Source organism: Stegodyphus dumicola, chromosome 11 (assembly GCF_044657685.1).
Source record: "Stegodyphus dumicola isolate Sdum_Otavi_A_Nest chromosome 11, ASM4465768v1".
NCBI lineage: Eukaryota > Metazoa > Arthropoda > Arachnida > Araneae > Eresidae > Stegodyphus > Stegodyphus dumicola.
The window spans coordinates 93,427,410-93,453,072 of record NC_140778.1 but is presented as its reverse complement, the minus strand read 5'-3'; the positions used below and the strand labels follow the sequence as shown (position 1 = coordinate 93,453,072).

Genomic DNA, 25,663 nt, shown 5'->3' with positions numbered 1-25,663 from the left:
TTAACAAATCCTTTAGGCCAACCGTTGTTTAGGATTATTTGACATCGAAATTATTTTCCAGCATTGACAGGAGTTGCAAACCGATTTTATGTAACTTTAGAAAATTTTTCTTCGTGATTTAGAAGTCCAGCGAATCGCAGCTTAAAGTTCTAATCTGGGTTTTCTCTGGAATTATTTAGCAGAAATTCTGAGTAAAAGTCGTAAAAAGATATTTAAATATGAAAATAATCTAACAATTAAAATGAAAATTAAAAAATAACAGGTAAAAGTTCAGAATTCGCAGATTTATTTGATTCCACAAAGAAATCGATGTCAACGAAATCTTAAAAAGTATTCTAAAATTCGTTATTATAAATGCCAAATTCTGATAGCGATAAAATTACTGTCTTAATCGTAACTACCGTATTTTGCTGGAATATAAGACGCAATTTTTTCTTTAAAAATAGGTCTGAAAAACGGGTGCGTCTTATACCCCGATACTTAGTTTATTTAGAGTTATGCGACTTTTTTTCTTGCTTTTTTGCGGAGTTTCCTTGTGAATGGGTCAAAGCTTCATGAAATGGTTTTGACGAAGAAGATTAAAGGGTGTTCTTTCCCAGATAGATTGGGTATTTTCAGAAAGTATTACTTTGCAATTATATTACTTTATATTTAAAATACTGTAAATTCAATATAATGTTCAGTAATAAAATTTTATCCTTCAAAAATGTGTATAAAAAAAGGGTTGCGTCTTATACGAAGGCAAATACGGTAGCCCAAAAATGCTACAAATAACTCTGCCATGATTGATGATAAAGCTGTAAAACCCTCGAAGAAACGCAAACGATTTTAAGATAAAGAAAATATTCTTTGCTTAGTGTAAAATAGATTCAAGTACAGTAACCGTTATAGCAACTGAACCGTTATAGCAACTGAATAAACAATTACGTTGTCGTAATCTCAGTCTAGCAATGCTCTGAGAAATTTGGAGAGAGTCGAAGAAAAGCTATCAGGAAGAAATAAACACTGTAGTTATTAAAAGGATTGGGTTGGGGGGGAAATAAAATAAAAAGAATGAATGATCATCGGATCATCGGAAATGACTTTTGGGGGGGAGGGAACTTTCTGAAAATATCCCGGGAGGTCAACAACTACCAGGAAACTTTATTTTTTGCTATTTTCCCTTATATCTATTTTCAAAGTTATTTTCAGATCTTCTGCACATTAAAAAATATCTGATGTTCATCACGTGACTTTCTTCTTATACAGCTTTTACACATTTTTTGCCTGCATTTCATTGAAACTTATTTCCTCGAATTTCATTAGAGATGTATTTCTCATTCAGTCAATTCAGTTCTCGCTTCGCGGCAAGGCAAAAATGCATAAAAATTCAAAATTTCATTAAATTTGTAAGATACAAAAAAATCTGAAACACCAAATACAGTTAAAAATTTTATTTATTTAATTTTTTTACAGTTAAAAATAGAATTTCTACATCAAAACAAGGAATTCGGCTGACGAGCAGAAAGACAATATTTTCGGTGCACAAAGCCGAAAGTTAGCTTTCGGTCTCACAAGTCAAAAAGACAGTTAAGCTGGTGCACCAGTGACTTAATTTACTATTCTATTAAGAGTTTCAAATCCGCTGTTCTGTTGAGTTTCAAATGTAAACAAATGGCGATTCGTTAGACTTAACTTTTAAATTGTTGATAATTCTACAACTACCGCATACAGATTAACTAAAGGCATAAAAACCTTAACCGAAACATAAAAACCACATAATTCAATCCCATTTAAAGCAAAAAATGCGCAGTTAACTAACATGTAAGAATAAAAAAGCTAAGATGATAATATATATATATATATATATATGAATTTAACAAAAAATCCGTTCCTTGCAGCACTGGCGCAAGAGATTTATTTAATTTAGTTTAATTTTATTAATTAGTTTCTAATGAAATTATATATATATGTAAGATGTAATAAAATATGTTGGGTGCTCTAAGAAACGATTGGCGAACTTAAAATTAACTATTCTAGATATCATGTTCTCCCCTAAGTTCGCCTGTTCTCCCAAATTCGAGATCTTTCCACGTTACATAGCAACTCAAAATTAACCAATCGTAGATTAGTTATACTTACGCACCTACTTAGTATAAATACTGCTTCGCAAGCAATTACGTTATTCCTTTCCTTAACATACACCCTGCTAACATCTTTGTGCAGCTTATGTTTTGCTGTCTAAGACGCTTACGTCGTACTTTTAAAACCAGTGACCATAAAAGTTATCATTTTTAACTATGATTGGATTAATACCTTGTCTACCAAAATGATCTGATGTGAATTATCATAGAATAAAAATATGTTTCGAAACGGCCAAATCTGGAAGTTGGTTTTTGCATCTATCTCTCTAACTACCTGCTTAAAATATCCCCCCCCACATATATATTCATATATGATTGGTTCAGTCGGGTGCAACGAAAAAGGGAGATGCACAACTACATGTTATAGCATCCCCATACACAAAATTTCAACATTCTACGTCTAGTCATTCTTGAGTTATGCAAGATACATACATACGTATGTACAGACGTCAAGGAAAAAATATCTTCTGAATCCATTTTACAATCTTTTTAGCAAAAAAAGTTTTTTTTTCTGTCCGTATGTACAGATATCACGCAGAAAATCGTTCAAATGGTTTCGAGAGCGGTTGAGCGGTTATTTTTGCTCATATATTATACCCGAAACTTTTCGTGATTACAATACTTTCTTTACTTCGTACAAGGAAGTAAAAAGTGTTACAAACGAAGATATCGTGGACGAAAACGTCGCAGAGGAAACACAGCAAGGCAAAAACGTCGTCGTATAAGACATCGTGGGAAAAAAGAAAGCCAGGAGAAAACATCGCAGTTCTAAAACATCTTAGTACAAAACATCGCTGTCGAATATAAAGCGGTTCAGGAACTTCGTATTTTAAAAACATGATTATCGAAAATATCATGGTAAAAAAATAAAGCATTACAAATCACCGCATGATGATAACATCGCAGACATGTGTTTTTCAGCCTTAAATAGTAGTAAATGCATATTCGCATAATGATTTGTGAAAATTAAGAAGAAAACTTAGTAAACTTAAGAAAAAACGGAAAATACGTAGAAAATTAATGGTATTTACAGAAGTTAACAGATTTTTTTTAATTTGATAATTAATTAAACAATTTTAATAGAGTAGTTACATTTACTCATTTTCTTTTTTCTAATCTTTTTTAGACTACATTTGCATGAAAAATTACCTGTAAAACTTTATAAAAGATGTTAATTATTTAATTAATCTTTCTTATTTAACTATATAAGTTTAAAAAACTATTATACCTAGCATTATATTTCTACTTATTTTCCGTTTTTGAATGCTTAAATTTCTTTATCATTACTTCAGCAAAAAATTATTCATTAATTGAAAAATATGAAATATAAAGGCAAAAATATTCCTCATTCCTTCTTGTGCTCACCAATCGTTACATGAGTATGCGAATTTTTATAAAGGCTGAACAGGCATGTCTGCGATGTTATCGTCATGCGAATCTTTGTTGGGTGCTTTATTTTTTTACCAGGATATTTTCGACGACAATGTTTTAAAACTGCGAAGATTTTGAATCGCATTATTTTCGATGACAATCTTTTAAAACCGCGATGGTTTCTCCTTGCTTGTCCAAGCAGAGTCGGGAGCTGTACTCTGGTGCTTTGCAGTGAAGCTGTCTCCACTGTTATAGCCTGATAACCTGGAGGCTGTGTCGCTGATTGTGTCAGCGTCTTTATAGTAGTTCTTCGACGACTGTAAACGTGATTTTGGAGAGGTCCCAAGAATACTGGCCAATAAAGGGAGTTTTGATACTTCATAAAGTAGTGTCGTCGTTAATCACTCCAAATCCACACGAACTCTTACGTAACGTACCAAAGGAAGAAAATAACGTAACAATATACTAAACTTCGCAAATATGAAGGTGGACAGTTTAAAAGTGTATCTCTTGTTTCAGCTGACACTTATACAATTGTTGTAGCGTATCTAAAAATGTCTGTATTGTATTTACGCTCTTTTAAACTGGCAATTTATTTAATTATTACAGTTTAACAACACTGCAAATTTAATTATTACAAAAATGCAAAATTTACCCTTGACAAATGGAATCCTTGGATAATTATATACTGTACGGCTAACTGAATATTATAACACTTTTTAAACATAAATCTTCTTTCGATATTTATAGTTTTATAACTTTTTAAAGATGTATAAAAATATTTACGTAAACTCAGATGCATACTGTAAGTGTAATAAATTATGAACTGTATAAAATGAATTTTCGAAAACAATAAAGTATTGAAACTAAAGGATTTTTGTAATTGAAATACTTAAGTCGTTGAATCAGTAAAAATATTAAAATCTCTTGTGTTTTTATCAGAATTTTTTTTTCAGGTTAAAAAAGTGAGAGCTAATGAAGAGAATGTACTACTTTTGAATGCAGGCGACTTTTATCAGGGTACCGTATGGTACACTTTGCACCGCTGGCGTGTTGTTGCTGATTTGGTCAACCAGCTCAACTTAGATGCTATGGTCAGGTCACACATTTTTATTTTCAATACCATTTTTTAAAATTTTAAAGCAAATTAAATCTTATTCTGATTTGCAGTTTATGATTGTAATATGAATTCTATTGAGCAAATTTACTTTTATGATGTACAGTATCATTTTCCAGTTGTCTTTGCTTCAAAATTCTTATGAAATCTGTAATTTAATAGCCGAAGATCCAATACCTTAAACGGTTGAGTATTGTCAGACACGACTGGCAAGGATATCGCATTACAAGTTTTGCTCTTCCCGACCGGAAATCTTTGAGTCTGTGACGTCACTGATTCATAGTGCTCGAAAGCAACTTAATCCTTACTACCTTTGTGTCTTCCTTTCTCCCACTTCTATAAGTCAAGTGGTGTTATTGGACTCTAACACTGAGAAGAGCATAACCTTGTTTGCTTGCTGATGTTGAGTCTCTGGTTCAATTCTTCGGATAGAGTAGTTTTCTCTGTGTGGAATGTCGATACAAGCCTCTTTTTCGATGTTCTCCACAAAAGCCTTCATTTTTACATTTAAGTTATTTTAGGTTTGTAGAGACATTAGGTATTTTTTGGAAGCAAGAGAATTGAAAAATTAGCAACCGCCTTCGCCCGGAATCGAACCACGGACTTCTGGAATACCGGCCCAGCGTGCAGAACCACTACACCACGAAGGCACTTTAGGAAAGCGGGAGAAATACCTTATAGGTTTAGTTGGGCTATCTGAGTATGGCAAAGCATACGAAAGCTGTCTGTCTGGGAGGAGTGATGTATATCTTCGTGAAGGACATTGTAAAGGAAACTGAAATGTGTACGGGAAAAACCACTAAAGCCATTTATGCAGCCAGCTCGTTCGCGAGAGATGAAACCAGGGTCAAACTTTCAGTATTCAGCAGTCTTAACCACTCGGTAACTGGTACAGCTTATTTGTAAGATATACAGAGTGTCTTTGATATGCACGGAGGATATTTTAAATATCCTAAGTAAACATATGCAAATCCCGATGTTCATGTTTCCAATAAAGATTCTTTACCTTGCACCGGATATGACGTCATACTTTTCTTTCGCATTTATCTCAAAAGCTATAGGACTTACAGATACAGTTCTTTGGGCATTTTTATGCATTTCAAACAAGGAATCTGGCTGTGCAGAGTCTGGACAGTGTTGATGGAACACCTTGTAAGAGCACCCTTTTTTCAGAAAGTATTCTCTCCGTCTGACTAAAAGAAAAATAAGAAACTAATCTAATACTGAACTAAACTGACTTAGCCGAAGCTAGACACAAATACTTAACGTAGTTAACCCTTAATTTAACTTAGCCGGAGATTATCAACCGGCACGTACAATACAGCTGTGTTAAGAACGAAGTAGCCTGGCGGCAAACAATCGCCACTAAGGATTCCTAAGCTCTCCAACTGAAGTAAACTGAACCCTACCCTCCTTAAATACTACTTCTACCTTATTTACATTCAACGCGATTTTAAAAACTTATTCTGGTAGAGAGTTTTTTGTGGGAAACAAGAATTGAAACGAAAGTGTTTCAAAATTAAAAATAGCTGTTATAAAATTAAAATACACCTTACAAACTATATTTAAACTAATGCAATAATATTATCTACACTTTTATATTTAAATTTGCCAAGGCAGAAAAAACTAATTTAATTATATTTTTTCTGTTTTTCCAGAAATTTTTAATTCTTCTTTTATGTCCAAAAATGCGCGTAGTTGATTTATATTTTAAAAACTGGACAGTTATCGTTGTCTATAATTCATTTAAAATAATAAATAATTCAAGTATTGCGGAAAATATTGCACAAATTTGCAGTATTTTGTGTAACTGACAATCGTATATAATATTAAATATGTACTTTCTTACGAAATTTTATTAGCAATAATTTTGAAAAAATGTTAAATATTTTCAATGGATTACATATTAGTTTACATATATTTTCACTTTTCACATATACAGAATATATATACAACAGGGTCTCTTAGCCAGAAGGGAATCCTCCCTAGAAGGGAATTTCACAAGTTCAGGAAATTCATATTTTTAGGGAATTTAGGGGGAATTCAGTTAACGGTTAATTTATCTGTTAAATATTAAGTTATAATTTATGAATATATGATACAACTTTTATTTAAGTTTGGTATTTATCTATATTTTCTGTGTTTTTTGTTGTTTAATTTATGAAACAAATTTACAAAGAATTTGGTAAGAACCACTAATATGTAAAGTTCCCATGTTAGTCTAAATAGTATTGATTAATAGGTCCTTTAGTATTTTATAAAATGTTTCACTATTCCACCTGGGTTATCTTTATTGATGATCTCAATGATAAACCATATTAAAGTTTAAAAGAAAGCTTTTGAGAGACAGTTAAAATTTAAACCCTTTCTAAATATTTTTTTTGGGGGGAAGCGGCTGCTCTTTGCATCTGGACCTTCAAATTGGTTTATTCATTTTTAGGTGAATTCACAATTATGCTTAAATTCTGTATGTTTTTCCGTGTCTTTTGATGTTTCATTTTACCAAGTGTATTTCTGACGCCTCTGAAGATAACGTAAGAATACGTGCATCCACAAGCGTTATTTGTGATAGATTTGAAATTAATTCACCCAAGACATCTGAAATAATAATTTATTCCTTTACTTTTTTCTACAGAAGACAGCAGCTTACAAAATTGCACCAGAGAATTTCGTCATAAACCTTGAACAATAATGCAACACAGAAACTCGTTGAATTTATTTCTGGGTTCGAGTTTTATTGGAAGCCAAAAACGTTCAAGGTCATTCAAGGGTAAAAGAAAATATTTTGTTTTCTCACGCAATAAATCTGATTCCTTTTCGAAGCTTTACTTTTCTTGTCAACTTTGAGAAGAAATCGTGATAAATTTAGAGGGTAGCCAACCATGGATTTATTTATAAGTTTTCTTTTACTCCATGTTCCAGTATTTTGTTCTCAAAATAGATATGACAAGAGAACAAACAGTACAGCAGAATAAACAATAAGACAAAAATTCGAAACTGATTTAATGAAACCTTTTTGTCATAACATATTTTAGACCTGATGTGATGTTCCATACAAAGCAATCTTATAACCGCATCAAAAATTAGATTTCACTTACATATTTCGTACTTTAACACGTCGGCAGTCATTCACTATATTGAGTTAAGTAAAATTCACCTAATTCAATATAGTAACTCAAACGTATTCATACCGGTGTTGGCTTCGGTTTGTTGCTTCGTTGTATTGGATTAAAGTCAAGTAAATGCATACAGTAAGACCCCGCTTAACGCAGGGGATACGTTCCATCAAAGTAGAGCGTAATACGAAACAGCGCTAAACGAGGCTATCTTTACATGTAGATATTGGGGTTAGGGGAAGATGGCTAGGAAATTGGTTAGGTATTAAATTTAAAAAGTATGTTTTTTTAATAAAAATAAAACCAAACATTTATTTCTTAAAGCCCAAATTAATACCACATTATTATTTCTTGCAAAAATAAAAACAAAATATAAATAACAAAACGAATATTCTTAAAAAAACAAATAAAATTCTAAGTCAATCATACTTAGTTAGCCTTCCGCGTTTTCAGCGTTCTGCCTTTTTGTGACAAAAGCATCTAATGTTGTTTGCCTTTTTCTTTTGCGTTGTTCTCTTAAAAGTTCTTCATAAACGGATAGAGCATCTCTAACACCACGCCTTACTTTTGAGCTCCTGTCAAAATTCGGATCATTTTCAATGAATTGATCCATTACTTCAGTTATGGTAGACAAACTCCTTTTTACAAACGTCATCGAAAGTTCTTTTTGCTCTTCTTCTGAATCACTGCTGTCAACATTTTTGTTTTCTTCTTGTTCAGTTAATTCCTTGAGCTCATCATTAGAAAGACTAGCCGCTGCTTCTTGAATTATTTCTTCGACATCTTCCACATTTACCCCTTCAAAATATGTCTGTACAATACCGCACCAAACAAGAAATACAGGTACACTCTTTCGGATATGTATTTGAAACCTATCGCTGCATAATATTTCGGGGAATCCCCGTATGCTGCGAGCGATTTCGTGGAATCCCCGGGTTGAAATAAAAGAGCGCTAAACCGAAACAGCGCTAAACGAAACAGCGTTAAGCGGGGTCTTACTGTATTACACAAATTATGTCTCTCATAGATAAGTGTTCACCTTATTTAACTAGAGATACTTGGGTTCCTCCTTTATCTGTTACGTTTGGTTTGGTTTGGTTTGGTTTGATTTGCTTAATTATGGCAAAGGACACAAGGATTATCTGCCTGAGGGGAGAGATGCTTTCATAGGGAAACTGACTCGTATACACTTTACACATGGAGAAAACCACGAAAACGCCCTAGCAGTCAGTCCGTTCACCTGGAATCAAAGACAGGTCCAAACTACTAATGTTCAGGGACTTTGTCGCTCGACCTCTGGTAGGTCACCTTTATATGATCACTCAGTTGAATTGATTGCTTTTTCCAGCTCATCTTCATTAATAATAAAACTTGATGAACAAGCTTAGGAACTAAGAGAAGATTAAGAGCGTCGTGGGAGGATGAATCGACTTAATCCAAACGCTTATTCATTGGACTGATTTCTTTCAACTGCAGTTTTGAAGATCATCTTAATCCTACTTTCTACATAGAACTAACAATAAAATTCTGGAATAAAAAATGTTAAGAAATTTGAAAAATGATAAAAATTAAAGTCACATTTTGCATGGAAGGACTACCTTTTCTTTCTCCTCTAAAACTGGAATCGAACATTCCCGATTACGCTTCCAACAGCTGTCGATGTTGGACCAAATATGACCAAATGGGCGATTTCCTGCCAAACCTGGCATTTTGCCTTTCCCTGCCGTTCCATTTTGACTCTAAAGAAGCTACCGCTTTATTTTGACAAAGTACAGCTCGCCTATCGGTTCTTTGAATGAATTCATGAGCAGATTGCTCATCTCTTATGGCAATGTTGATTTTATTTTGATGTTAATGATCAATGTCGGTACCAATAATTGCATGCCAATACAAATGTTGTGTGCCATTATAATGTTGTGCCACATCGTCACTTGGATCTTATGCCGTCGATTTTACACTGTATAGATAATATACCGATGCAAAGTTTGATATTACTCCATGTCGATGCCGATTAGATGCCCGTATGGATTCAGTGTCCGGTCTATGCTTGAAACTATCTGCTCCGTATCGGTGCAATGTAAGTAGTGTCAAATCTATGCAGAGATGATTGAATGCGTATGACAGCTATGTTGTGTGATAAATGTGAACTGTTCCTCTTACCTTTTACTACGTAATTATCCAAAGTTTCATTTTAATCATATCGATTATACGCCGAAGTTTATTCTACATCGTTTCAATACTATACAGTATCGATCCTGAGTTGCATCGATTCTGCGCAGCGCTGATGCTATGAATGCAAGGTTCCTTTCTGTCCTCTTCTATATTTATTTTACTTATTTCCATCTTATAAGACTAATTTATGTTTAGAAGCATGGGAGCAAGAGATAATACAGTTGCGCAGTGTTAAGCGTGGCCGTAAGCTGTATGTCGCAAACTACATAAATTAACTGAGATGTCATAGGCTCAGTTTTCCCTCTCACAAACATTTAAAGTGTTAACACAATATTAATTTGAAGTTACTACTCCCCTTCATCTTGCCAGCTATAGACAGAACTTCGAATTAACCCTTTCCGGCACGCTACCTTCTTGGAGTTTTGATAAAAAAGAAAAAAAGGTAGGCAGTCTAATTAGACCTAGAGGAGTACACAAGTAAAATTTTGTGAAGATAGCACTTATCGTTTAATTCTGTGGGTGTGCCCAAAGGGGCACACTGATTGAATAGAGCTTCGAAAAGAGTGCTGAAACGAGCATTGTTGTCAATGAACTGCCCGATGAGATGCGGAGAAACAAAGATTACAGACTCTCAGCTGTTCTAGATTATTGGTAAGCCCGGTCTGGGCACATCTAGGGCTCGCCGTTTGATTTTAAGCAAGATTTCAAGGTAAAAATTTAAAACTAATATATAATAAGAAAATTAGCATACAGCCAAAAAATAACATAGAAATTTCTTTTCAAACAATTCCTTTCATACCCTAAAAAAATCTGGAAGATTTCTTTGAAAAATGAGGGTCTTAAAAAACCAAGCATGGCTAAAATATATGGACTGGTTTGTGCTGAGCTGCCATCTACTAAAAATAAAGAAGGTTCAGAGTAACCTATAGTAGCCTATAAATCCTTTTTCATTCAATTTTTCTGTGCATAGAGAAGGACATTTTTAGGTGTGTCCAGACCAGCTGTTCAAAAATAACTCCATTTCGTTCCGGCGAAACCAACTCCATTACATTGGCGTAACTGTTAAACTAGATATTGTTTAACAGTTACGCCAATGTAACCTTGAATACGCTGCATTAGGGCCGACTCTCCCCATGGCATAACTCATGCATGTTCACGGATCTGTAGATTTTGGGTGTGGTAAAATTACCACAATCTTTACGATTAACATATACTTGGTGAGTATGGGGCAAAATATGCTATTGCTTGGATAGAGAAAATTCTTACAGCCAGTTCTGTCTGCTACTAAAATTTGCATCTTCTGAAAGAGGTGAGGTGAAACAGGAGAATGGATCCATTGCTTATTGATTCAATTAAGGCAAACGCCCGAAAGCAGTGATTATGTATTTCTTCTGAAAATAAGCTTATAATATCTATGATAAATTTTTAGATGAGCTGCAATATGCGTTCTTTTCTCGCAGCGTAGTCTCTGGGAAACCACGAATTCGATGACGGTCTTGAAGGACTTCTTCCTTTCCTTGAGAACGTTAACACGACTGTTCTGGCTTGCAACGTGAATGCAACTAAAGTACCTGAATTTGGAGAACTCATCCGACCATCCATAGTAATAGATGTTGCTGGTGAGAAAATCGGCGTCATTGGTTACCTTACTCCTGACACGAAATTTTTGTCTTCTCCAGGTAAGACATCCTACTGCTTCACATTCTCATTTTAATATTTGCATTGTTACGTTCTACGGGTTTGTGGATTTGGAGTAATTGATGATAACACCTGATGAAGAATCAAAACAAAGTTTATTCCCCAGTAAGTACTATTACTCAGGACAGTTCCAAAGACACGTTTACACTCGTCGAAAAACTACGACAAACACGCTGAAGCAATCAGCAAAACAGCCTTCAAGCTGTAGCGATGAAGATAGTTTCACGGCAAAGCACTAAAGTACAGCTCCCGATGCGATCAATCGCTCTCAAGCTAATCTCTGAACTTTAGATACTACTTCATCCATTTACAGACAGAGTATATTTAGCTTTAACCTACCTTCGAGAACACTCCCGAGAAAACCGCTAAAAATGCGCTGTGAAATGTTCTCTCTCCGTTATGGCATGTCACCAAATATCGCCAAATGGTCGATTTCGTGCCAAACCTGGTACCTTGCCTTTCTCCGCCTCTTTCTGGCAACCCTAACTCTGCTTTGCAGGGAAGCTATCTCACCGCAGCTAGGCATTTCGCAACGGTATGTTACTTATGTTGTACACACGTTTTTGATACTCATTGAAATTCTTCATATCACGTATTGTTTTATGAAATATCGCATATACTCTCTCAATAAGCATTTTGATGCATTTTAAGCTGCAGATAAACAGATTCTCGAAACGGAATAAGTTTTGTGTAGCTGTATATAATATCGAATAAAGCGGAACTTTACTAGTAGTTTAAATTATAAGCTAATTTTCAGCATAGCTTTTAAGATGATTTAAGCTCTTGTGAAAACATTCAAATTTGCCACTTTCCGATAGACAGAAGTCTAATTATGAATTTACAAAGTCTGTATTTCCGATTTTCTTCTATCACAATATATACTTAGGAACTTTGTGCAATTGTTGCCTTTCTGCCAACTAGTGCCTAGGTATTTTTGCAGTGCATTAAGGTCGCACCAATTGCATTGGCTCTGGCGCTGAGCCATAAACTCTGTGTACGTTGCCCGTTCTTTTCAGTTCAAGGTTTAGCTGTGATTTGCGGAATGACGAGATCAATCTAGCGATTATTATATGAAGGATTAAATAAAATTATGTGCTTATTATACTATTGTTGGAGTCAGGATTTTTCTCTTACATCCACTGTGCGTATCTTTTTGGTTTTGCATTATTATTTAACAGGACAGAAATTCACAACCAACATCATTATTATACTTTATTCTACTACTCTTTTAAAAAGTGCATGAGTAATTAATATCGTCTGTCGCCGTAGTTACATTCCTTATCTCTCTCTTTTTTTTTATTACAAATGCTTTTAATATCTTTTAATATCATGACGCCCTCTGGCGGTAGACTGTGGAAATTGCTAGCACTATATCCTACTAGAGTTTGACGATGTCATAGCAAAATGTTATCCCCTTGTGTAAAAATATTCCACATGTGTATTCTATTAACTTTCAAGCTCAAATGGTAATCTTCTGAACTCCACGTGGAGTTTATTTGTCTTCTAGGAAGCTCCTTGCCATTGAAGAAGTATTTTAAAATTGAAATGATAGACAGTAATTTAGTAACAGAATATGTAACATTAACACTTTAAAGCAGATATTTATGTTTTCTACCCCTTTTCTCCGTTTTGTCATCTGAGATTTTTTCCACATCCGGATTTCTTTATATCAAGTGCCCTTGGGCTTTAATTCTGGAACCGGCAGCATTGCTCTTCGCAATAGCTCGGTCTATTATAGAGTCTACGTCTAAGTCTATTTATGTTTTTTGGCAGCGTTTTCTCTATTTAAATATTCTTCGGAAAAAACACATGTGCTTTCAGATCCACATAGAAACTTTTAAGCTTCTTCAGACAGAACTTAAATATTGAAAACTTTGATATTCCAACAGCGCAGCCAAGATTATTTCTGATATTTCGATAAAACTTATAAAAATGAAGTAGCTGGTAGCATCTTTACAGTTAGTAACTTGAGGATCAAATAATCCAAAGCAAACTTTCGTAAAGCTGTAAAGGTAATGTGCATTCTTCTATTTCAAAAAAGAGTTCCACGGCATTGTTATTTGTTTAAATAATTTTTCGGTGTTAATGTCTTTAAAACGGAGAAATGTACTGTAGCAACCACATATAATTTTTTATAGAACTAGTTAAGAACGTCTCTCCCATTCGTAATATACCGCTGCAATAAATACAACATTTGATATTTGTTTCATCCTTACTCGTCAGAGAGCTGGACTTTGGGCGTTTTAATATATTTACTGTGGTACGTTGTTCTATGCTAAAGAACTAATTAAATATTTGAATTACCATGTTTGCCGGTGTATAAGACGCACCCCCTTTTTTATGCACATTTTTGAAGGATAAAACTTTATTACTGATCATTATAATTCTGCGAAGTTCTTATCATTTTCTCAGTAGGGGGTTGCCCGAAATGCCTCTCTGCAGACCTCTTTCCATGTTCTTTAGCATACGTAATCACACGTAGCTTGTATGCTGTGTTATAGTAATGTCGACGTTGTTTTTTAACCTTGACAACAAATTTAAGAAAACTCAACAGTAGAAATTTCATACACTTAAAAGTGGTTCACAAAAATTGTAAATCTTAAATGAACCCAGCTGTGATCGTCGATGACAGAGCATGTGCATTCACAGAACTCTACGTAACTGTAATATTTCCACACTCCGCAAGGAAACAAGAAAAAAACCGCATAACTCCGAATAGCAGAAATTTCCGGAAATGAATGCAATCAAAAGCTGAATATCGACGTATTAGACACACCCAGTTTTCAGATCTATTTTCACCTTGTATGCCAGCAAACACGGTACTTATTATAATGTATTACAGTGACGTAAAGGAATCTTGTATTATTTCCTTGTATTGCAAGTATTGATCTCCATCATCGCGGTGCTATAGTTCGAAATCTTCAACTTAAGGCAAGAATTTTTAGTAGGCGAAGCTCTAAGATAAAAATTCATTTGAAGCTCCACCTAGTTCCAGGTACACAATGTGATGGCCGAAAGGACGGAAGAGAGAGGGAGGGAAAAAGCCATAGACAAGATTACAAAGAGATTTTGAACCAATCAGATCCTTAAAATACGATCAGATCCTTAAAACAATATCCTTTATGCTGTAGCTAAACTACCTTAGGATGTTAAGTTCCGTTAACTTCAATTAGGTGAAATAGTGTTGTGTTCGTACGGTTTCGTAATAGATTGAGGGCAGACAGAATTGATGACAGCTTGGTAAAATTTGTTTGGCCAAAAGAAATACTTCCCATTTCCAGAAATTTCCACAAAAATACTCTCAGTAATTGCACTTAAAACTACCAAGAATGTTAAGCACAACACATTTCAAAACACATATAAAGAGCGAAGCCGACACGGATATCTCAGCACTTGGAATTCAGCTGTGAACTAACAAATACTCAAAAACTTCCAAGTTCCGATGAATGTGCCGCGAATAGCATGCATGCTGCATGCTTTGTTCCAACTGTCTTAAAATCATGCTTCATCATGTATCAGGTAAGCGAATGTTGAACATAGGTCCGGGGGACAGGCTAATTGGTGAAAGGGGGCGTGACCAATAGTCGCGTGTAATAGCGAACGGCATAGGATTGGTGGATACACCCCAGTAATAAAACTGAAAAAAGTGTTTTCATATAGAAAATAAAATATGAAAACTATTTTCTTAAAGTACTAGAGTGAGGTCTGCATTGAAACGTTCTTGTTCTCATCACATTGTATAATTCAAAATGTATCAAAGTACTTGGTAATCAGAAGTTCATAATCAAGTTACACTCTCTCCCGTCGCAATAGTGAATCCAGATTTAATACGTACATAAATCAAACAGAATAGAATAAAATAGCAAAGTAAATGAAATTGTTAGTGATATTTACATATGTTCATAAGCAGCATAAAAGTTACTGTTGGACTAATTAATTATGAGAAGCTACTAAGAGCACAGTAAAGCCACTAGTATGGTCACGGTGATGTGATTTGATCGTCCTATCAGCGGAAGCACAGGAATTAGCACTCATAAGTTCATAATATTCAAAAACGATGCTTTCCTCGGTCTTATATAGTTTTCTCCCGGCTAGTACTTCTCGAAATTGCTAAAAGGCATAGGAGGGCCGGATACAATTACAGCTACATAGAGTCAATTACAGTTATTCAGTTGCAATATTCATTACAGAGATACAAGGACCGAACCAAAATGTCGCCAAATGGCTGTCAAGTTTGGCGGCTTTTGACGACTTCTCGCCAAATCAAACTACAAAATCACTGCCAGCTTGGCGATATCTCTCCAATTTAGCGAGATAGCCATCTACTATGTTAAATTGACTTGCCCCTATATTATTACTTTTTCGGCAAGGCATCTCCTCTTTAAATTTCCATGTTACATTATTAAAAAGAAAAAGATATTCTATAATTTCACTAACATTATTCATATAAGTACAAAATTCGTAACAATATGTTACCTTTACAGTTTCAGACGTTTTCGCCTATAACTACCGGAATTGTTCATTCTGTCGCTGCGTTTCCGATGACCTGATGGTAAATTTGACTATGGAACCGATTATACTCATAGTCTACATGAAATTATGGAAATCTATAGGAAGCTGCTTGAAAATTTTTCGATAGTCAATCATGATATGAGATACGATTTCTTCTAAGTAGAGATATTTGAAGACTACGATAATGAAAATAGTTTTCTATAGTTACTTCACTAATAGTAAGTTAGAGTTATATTATCCATGTGTTCCAATAATCTTTTATGTATTTCCGTTAATTTTTATCGTAATATGTCTCCAGTATATGTCGAAAACAAACAATGTTCCGATATGGAGCCTTTTTTAGATCAAATAGTTATAGATATGCAGCATTTTCTTAGTTTAATTTCAAGCTGTAAACTGGGGTTGAGCACAGGTGAATTTTCGTCTCTTGAAAAATTATTTCTGAACGTTCTCACCTGTTTTCGATCAATTTCACGTATTCTATGAATAAAAATAATCTAATTTTAATTATCCTTATTTTGTAAAATCTTATTTTGCATCCTTATTTTTTTATTTGCAACTAATTCTCAGGTTCTTTTCCTTTCGAAATAAGAATAATTCGAAAAATTTAAACTGACAGAAGATCTTTTCTTTAACATTACTGAACGTCATGAATTAATTATTCGAAAAACAGATGAAATGCAGAATTCGTTTATTATTACAAATGCATAACAGACCTCACCGATGTATTCTTTTTTTCTTTTATTCCAGATAAAAGTTATTGAAAATGGTAACCTAGCTATTGTATTCTGCTTCGATCATTTCATAAAATTTAGAAGTTTCCTTCCAGGTGATTTAGAATTTGAAGATGAAGTACAATGCATTAAGAGAGAGGCTGAAAAACTAACGAGAGTTGAAAATTTAACAAAGATCATAGCAGTTGGACATTCTGGTTTCAAGGTTGATCAAATGATCGCTAGAGAAGTACCAGAAGTAGATATTGTCATAGGAGGGCACACAAACACTTTCTTATACACAGGTGAGTCTTTTGTTTTAATTGTGTCATGCATGCACTTTGTTATCTGATTACAAAATTATTCTTCTATGTAACCAGATTTTTTTTTCTTTTTACCTTATTTACTAACCATGTGATCGAATTTCTTTTGTAATCATTTTGCAAAAACTTGCAAAAAATAATTTGCAACAAACCGGGCAGCTACATATTCCGTACAATTAGCGTAATATTACGGTAAACGTTTTATGGTGTTACACTTTGTCTGTTAAGTAGTGTAAAAGAGGTTATCACATCTAGCGACGGTCCACTGCTAGTCGGGGTTATTTTGAGAAACGAGATTCTGGTAGCACTGCTTTAAACGGGAGGATTCCTAGAAAAAAAGAGAAGAGAAGTTCCGCCTAGCTACAGAAACAATGTACCTGCTACGCGGGAGTTTTTGAAACTTCGTCGAAAATGTTTCGGCGGAAGCTCTGTCCCGCGTAGAGATCAACCAATCAGACAAAAGTTCTGCTTCTGAATGGTTCACGTGATCCCAGTCTGAGCGATAATGGATTACTGTTTGGCGTTCAAGTCTTTGTAGTAAGTGAAAATGGTAATCTAGCTACGTGGGTTTCCTGGAAAAGTTCTGAGAATTGTCCCTTCGACGTCAAGTCCCTCGTAGCCGAAACATAATGTTATTGAGACATAAATACAGGTTGAACAAGTAGAGCTGTGGGACTCTACCTGTACAATCTACGGCGAAATTCTGGTATCCTGCTCATTTGTACGTGTTATGTTCTAGAGAGGCTCTTGGCAAATGTTTTAGAAAATTTTCATTGTATTTACATAAATATTTTACCTACAATTTTTGTGTTTAAAATGAGCTATTTGATAACCCTTATCACTCATTATCTTTCTCCTTAACCTCACTTTCTTTTCGCACCGTGATTTCCAAGACAATAAAGCAATTTGGAGTATTGGGAAGAGGTACTTTATCCCATTCCTCTTAAACAGCTTTCCAAACTCCAAGGAGGGTTGTAGATCGACGTTTGGACAATCTACTTTTTAAAAGTCCTAAACGCAAAAGTCCATCAGCAGATATTCGAGAGATATGAGGGGTATGGCCTAGATACCTTTCTTGTTCCATTTTTTATCCAGGAAATTAAGAGTGGATTTGGATGTGCGGCTGCTTGTTTTGTCTTGATGCAGTTCTACTGACTGATGGCACTGTGCGTAAAGAGAAGTTATTTCATATTTGAAAATTGGGTATAAAATATGTTCCTGATAACATGTGATTTGGTCTTGACATTTTTCTTCCCTCTGTTTATTTTTAATTTGCCGTTATATGAAAAACCAGCAAAATCGTACATCCATTTCAAAAACTTTCTTTAGAATATTTGAACCATATTTTAATATTTTTTACTCCTCTTTGATGATAATAAATAAATCTCTTTTTATTTCAGTAATTTAAATATAAGACTTACTTATTGGGACAACACCTTTTTCCATTTTTATCTGGATAAATGTTTCTCATGAAGAATTCTGCAGCGCCATCTGCGTTTGACGATAAGTCGTGGAGAAAGACGATATACATTATATTTTTAGCCTTTTCGAAATTTCATTAAGCGATAATTTATGATATACTAGTATTTGCTCTTACAGTTTTTCGTTTACGCTGAATTGAAACTTATGCAATTATTCTAAAATTATGTGTTATGGATTAACAAATTTTTAAGATACTTGTTTTTCTATGAAGGTAGAAGCTACGATAATTAATTCAGCTTTAGTCACTTTGTTTGCAGTTGACACTGAGCATTTTGAAGATTTGGAAACTGTTCTTCGATTTGGTGGATTCACTTTTAACATTAAAGGTCTTGCCTTTGCAATATTAGAAACATTCCGTTTTTTGCTTGGATAGGTATTTGGAACAATATTTCTAATTGAAGCCACACTTCAACTTTTTTCCTTTCTTGTTGAATAATATTATCTACCGTAGCTTTAGATATCGAAAAATCTTGGCTTTCAAAGCATATTTTAATAATCAGATACAAATAATTTTCTTCGGAAAGAACACACACATAGCCCTCCATTTATTGCTACTTTAAAAGCGCCATTTTTTTATGAAGTCTAAATTAGCAAGTAACAAAGGATAATTTATACATGGTAAAATATAATTGCAGTTAAAAATATTCCATGTAGACAAAGTTTTTATAGCAAAGATAAATCGTCTAAAAAATTTGCTAACAGCCTCCGTGTATCTTGAATTACTAAAGAGATTAATTATTAGGGTTAACCCTTTGGGGCACAATGTGTCCGGTGTGGAAATAATAATAGAGTTTTCCAAGCGGAATTGTCAGCTATAAAAGCAAAACGTTCAGTAAGTTTAAGCAGATTTATGAATGAAATAGACATTCTCAAAAATCTCAACGAATTTAGCATAAAATCTGACTCCCAAGCAGCTATTCTAGCTATTAAGAATCCCTTACCTTCCTCTCCATTAATATCTGACATAAATTCTCTTCTTGGCAAAATTCCAAACTACAAAATTCAAATTTCATGGATCAAAAATTGGTAATTTCATGGATCAAAGCCATTTTGGTAATGATCAGGCAGATGAACTAGCCAAAGAAGCAGCTATTAATCAAGATGGTACTGAAATCATCATTCCGTGGCCTCGCTCAAATTTCAAGTACCAACTAAAACAACTTGCTTCAAAATCTTGGCAAGATTTGTGGAACAATGCTCCACAGGGAAGACGCACATATAACTTGATCCCCAATGTAAGCTTCGCACCTCTGTACTCGAATTCTTCACTAAATTACTTTATAACAGGACATGGACCCTTCCCCACATATTTCTACGCAAGAAATTTGGCAAATTCTGATATCTGTATATGTCGGGAACAGGGAACTCCTGATCATTACACTTTCTCATGCCCCTTAACTGAGGATATTCACATAAAATCCCCAAGAACTGATCTCCTGGCATTCCAAAGGTTTTTAATTAAAGATAAACATCAGTATCCAAAGTTTCAGAAAATTATGCAACGACTCTCTTCCTACGGCCTAGATCTCTGTCAGGTACCAGTCCACATACAGTTTAAACTTAGTGAACTTTTACATGCTGTGATTATGGACAAAATGGCTCCGCTCGTGAACTTTATAAACTGCAATAAACCAATATATCTTAAATAACCCATGGACACCCACTTCTTTAGCATTATTATTACAATTCATTTTAACATTGTGTTGTCAGTACTAATTATCATTATCTCATTATGCTTATCTGTTTATTAATTATGTTTATCTTCTATTTTTGTTGCTCCAAATTAGATGTTCAATTTGTTTTGTGAATCTCAAATTGTATTCCGACTATTTTGTAATTTACTTATGTCCTATATCATTATTTTTAATAAATACTGGATGCGGGGCGTAGTGCGGGATTGCACGATATACCATAATAGGCAAACTCTAGACCTTTTGGAAAGCTTCAGTCTATGTAAATTCCTATAAAACTAGCAATTTCCCCCCTTTTTTTAAAGAGTTAGTATGGGAAGGCATTACCAGTTGACCTATGGTACATCGCTGGTGTCCCCCATACTTTTACTTTTACCTTTACCCCTTCTGTGCGCACAGAAAAATTGAATGAAAACGGATTTATAAGTTACTATAGGTTACTCTGAACCTTCTTTATTTATAGCAGATGGCAGTCAACACAAACCAGTCCATATATTTTAGTCATAATTAAGTTTTTAAGACCCTCATATTTCAAAGAAATCTTCCAGATTTTTTTTAGGGTATAAAAGGAATTGTTTGAAAAAGAATTTCTATGTTATTTTTTTTGGCTGTATGCTAATCTCCTTATTATATATTAGTTTTAAATTTTTACTTTGAAATCTTGCCTAAAATCAAACGGCGAACCCTAGGTGTAGATCGGGCTCACCGATAATCTAGGACGACTGAGAGTCTGTATTCTTTGTTTCTCCGCATCTCATCGGTCAGTTCATTGACAACAATGCTCGTTTCAGCACTCTTTTCGAAGCTCTATTCAATCAGTGTGCCCACTTTGGGTACACCCATAGAATTAAACGATAAGTGCTATACTAATTCAGAAGTCAAACAACAAAATCTTCACAAATGCTATCTTCACAAAATTTTACTTGTGTACTCCTCTAGGCCTGATTAGACTGCCTACTTTTTTTTTTTTTTTTTTAAATCAAAACTCCAATTTTAAAAGGTAGCGTACCGGAAAGGGTTAATTGTTTATCTCTTGAAATTATGTCCGGTGCTAAACTGAAATCTGCATACCAGGACCAAATTTCAATTTCTAACTAGTTTCAAGATTTTTTAGTCCAAAGGTGCTTTGTTCCTGAAGGACTATTGTTTTCGTTTTGCGATTTTGTGTTGAATATCTGAAAAGGGAAACTGTCCGTTTCCCTTTTCAGACTGTTGCCAGCAAATGTTAGAGTCCTGCATTATATTTGAAGAAATTAAATAATGAAAAATCTGCATAAATGTATGTATATTTCTCGCATTGTGATAACGCAACGGTACACAGAGACGTCCAATTTTGAATGACGTAATCCTCCTACGAATATGGGCATGTGGAAGACTAAATTTGAAATTTGGAATTTGTTTTATTATCGATTTCATACTTTGTAAAACTTTAACGAATTTTTGATTAACGAACTCAAGCATTTTAAAGCGAGCAATGGCAACACTCTACGAAAAAAAAAAAAATCTTTTTATCTCCACCGCGCGGAACTGTGTATCGGAAATTCTAAAGATAGACTCATTTTAAAATTATTTTGTGACATTGCTCTTGAACTGAATTTTATGGTTTAAGTGCAAAGAACATGATATTTAATAAATAAAGGTAACACACAAAACGTTAAAAGACGCCCCTTTGGACGTAATTTAAAATCTGAAACCTTTCAGATTTTTTTTTCTACAAATTTAAAACTATCCTCTTCTCAATTAATAACATTCATGATTTTTTTTTATATTGATTGATTTTTACTTTTTATTTTAATTTATCAAAGTTGTTTGCTTAAAAATAAAATGAAAACTAAGAAATTAGATTGAGACATGTATAATATCAAGTGGAATATCATTAAGCGGTAATTTATGATATGCTAGTATTTGCTCTTACATTATTTCGTTTACGCTGAATTGAAACTTCTGCAATTATTCTAAAATTATGTGTTATAGATCAACAAATTTTAAAGATACTTCGAAGGAGGAGCTACGATATCGCTTTTCACCTAAGTTTCTCCTAAACTCCCTGAGTGATTTCAAGAGGAAATTCGATAAAAATAATATGTTATTAATTATTTCCATAATTCTTAGACAGTACTGTGTATCATATATTAACTAACATTCGAAGCATAAAATACCATTCGCTGTATTAATTTTAAAATAGTGCTTACTTGTTTTTTTTTTCTAATTTTCTAAAGAAAAAGCATTACATTACGCACTATAATAGACACATTACAATATGCACTACAGTATATTCGTCTTATGTGAGAAATATTTTATGCAGAAAAACAGCTTTAATTACAGCACAATATTTTAAGAAGAATAACTAGAAACTCCATATTTTAACAACCATATAATTTTTACTTGCTATAAATAATTATATGATAAGATTATATTCAATGTGTGATATATAGCATTTCTTAGTATATAATATAATGTTTGAATTTTTTTTTTTCTTCCAAAGGTAAAAAGCCTTCCGTAGAAGAACCACAGGGTCCCTATCCTGTCGTTGTAGAAAGAGAAGATGGATCCCTCGCTCTTGTAGTACAGGACTTTGCCTTTGGCAAATACATGGGTTACCTTCAAGTCGAATTTGATAACCAAGGAAGAATCCAAAATTGGGGTGGGAATCCCATGCTCCTAAACGCCTCAGTACCGGAAGGTCAGCAGAAATTCATTCTGAAATTTTGCATGTTAAATAAATGAGAATTCAGCTTGATTTCCAAATAAAATTTCTTAATTAAACAGCAAAAGTTTCTAAGTGTTTAATAATGTTTCTAATTATATAACGGGTTATGGAAATTTACTTACTTGGGTAATTTGTAGCGCAAGGCTTTTAAAAGTGATGTGTAAACTTATAATGTATTTCTCTTGCCTTTCTGCATGCCTTCGTGGTGTAATAGTCAGCACACTCGGCGCTTATTCGAGAGGTCCTAGATTCGAGTCCCGGCAAGGGCACTGATCCTTTTTCATCTCTCCTGCTTTCAAAAAATACCTAATCTCTCTACAACGGAAGTCTTACCTGAAATGAGGGGGGGGGGGAAATCTGAAATGTTTCAGATTTTAAATTACGTCCAAAGGGGCGTTTTTTAACATTTTGTGTGTTACCTTTCTTTATTAAATATCATGTTCCTCGCACTTAAACCATAAGATCCAGTGCAACAGCAATATCGCAAAATAGTTTTAAAACGAGCATATCTTTAGAATTTCCGATACAGAGACTCACGCGCTGGAGATAAAAATGTTTTTTCTGCACAACGTTGCCATTGCTCGCTTTGAAATCCTTGAGTTTGTTAATCAAAAATTCGTCAAAGTTTTAAAAAATAGGAAATCGATCATAAAACAAATTTCAAATTTCAAATTTGTCTTCCATATGCTCATATTCGTTGGAGGATTACGTTATTCAAAATTCGATGACTCTATGTACCGTTATTTTATGACAATGTGAGAAATATACATACATTTGCGCAGATTTTTCATTATTTAATTTCTTCAAATATAATGCAGGACTCTAACATTTTGTGGCAACAGTTTGAAAAGTGAACCGACATTTATGAGTCCGACGCAAAATGCCAAAACGAAACTACTAGTCCTTAGGGATTCAAATCCCTTTGGACTAAAAAAAAAAAAAAGCTTGAAGTTTAACATACAATTCATTATGTTTACCTAAAATACAGTGTAGATCATTACATTTACTTTAAATGTGTATTTCAGCATTTCTGACTCAGTCTGCGTGAAATTTTGTTTAATTCTTGTATTATTTGTCTATTTTTTCCCTGCTTAAATGACCAATATGCAACTTTTTAATTAAAGTAACATTTTAAATTTATATCTAATAATACTCACTTTAGATTTAGAGACATTGGAACTATTAAAACCTTACGAAGAAGACGTGGCATTACGTAGTAAATGGACAATCGGCAAAACAAATGTCTTGTTGCAAGGGGGCGCTTCTGTCTGTCGTATGGGTGAATGCAACATAGGCAATCTTATAACAGATGGATGTCTGGATTACATAATCAAAAACCCTACCGAGAAAGGCTGGAGTTTTGTTGCTGTTGCTATCTGGAACTCGGGAGCCATACGTTCGTCGATCGATGAGAGAATAAATGAAGGCAGGTACATCTTCTACTCTATTTTCTACAAGTTATTATTGTTGCAAGGTAATCTCTGTAACTATACGATCTAAGCATCATTGTTGTAATAATAAAATGCCTTTAACATTATGAAAAGCTTGTCAGTGTAACAGGAATAAAATGTGCTTCAGTTGTTTCTGGCGCAAGTTACTCGCCGAAGCACGAATCAGGTGTTTTATTCACGCAGAAGTCTCCTGTGTACAGAACGTCATGGCTTATTTTTGAGAATTACCGTCAACTAAGAGCATCGTTGTTTACACACATCATTTACACACCTCGAAGAAAAACCTTCTTCTTCTTGAGGCAGGTGTTTATAATTTTCAGTTTGCGAAGTATGTATCTGGCCAAAACAGGAAGTATTTCCGTTTGAGGAAAATGTTTGCTGCAGGTTTTATGAGGTTGAATGCAGTGAGATATGAACAAAGTTACATCTTGAATAATTAAGTCTTTTCGTTATTAAACAATTTTAGAAGTTTCTACGTGCAGTTAATTTCCGATAAAATAATATTGTAGCCATTTTTTTCCTTCTGTTGGCTTTCTCATTTGAAACAGCTTGTTTTAATGTAAGATTTTATTACTCCACACGCTCAGTTTATAGGGAACTAGTTCTTAAACTAACTTAATTTATAGGGAACTAGTCCTTAAACTAGCTCAATTTATAGGGAACTAGTCCTTAAACTAGCAGGTCTGTCGAAAATTCTTAGCATGAATTATCTCAGTTTCTAAATTGAAATCTGCAAAATAAAATTAGATTGCTATTTTTAAGCTTACGGTTTCAAACTTCTTAAACGTTTTTAAGCTTTTTGAAACTTTAATGGTAAACTTGTAAGGTTATTATTATTTTATTTAATCATTTATTTATAATTTCAGCCTGTACCATCACTTCTCCTTTCCATTTCCCTACCAGAATATGAATTAGGTTAAAAGTATTTAAGCTAAGGTTTTATGGACTGTAAGATTTCTGCCTCTCAGGGCCACGTTACTAGGTTTAGCCATCTGTGATAAGATTTAATTATTCGACTTTGCGTTATTGCTGCCATCATTTTAAACTGTTATGCCAGTGAAAAGTTTAAGTCAACTTCGCGTCTTCAAAGTTCTCCTGGAGTTAAATCACTTGTGTCTCTTCGTAAAATCACTTGTGTAACCTTCTACTATTAAGTTTAAATTCTGAAATTATTGTTATGTTTA

The 25,663-nt window shown here is 34.0% G+C and overlaps 1 protein-coding gene across 2 annotated transcripts in view; it reads left to right on the top strand.

Annotated features, from left to right (window-relative positions):
• Positions 1 to 25,663, top strand: part of LOC118191265 (snake venom 5'-nucleotidase-like) — a 44,676-nt gene that overhangs the window by 6,640 nt on the left and 12,373 nt on the right. For both annotated transcript variants that reach the window (XM_035362070.2, XM_085827004.1), the window contains exons 2-6: positions 4,451 to 4,588; positions 11,365 to 11,578; positions 16,939 to 17,127; positions 22,804 to 23,001; positions 24,191 to 24,454. In XM_035362070.2, the coding sequence (XP_035217961.2) occupies positions 4,451 to 4,588; positions 11,365 to 11,578; positions 16,939 to 17,127; positions 22,804 to 23,001; positions 24,191 to 24,454 (1,003 nt within the window). The remainder of the gene's footprint in view (positions 1 to 4,450; positions 4,589 to 11,364; positions 11,579 to 16,938; positions 17,128 to 22,803; positions 23,002 to 24,190; positions 24,455 to 25,663) is intronic.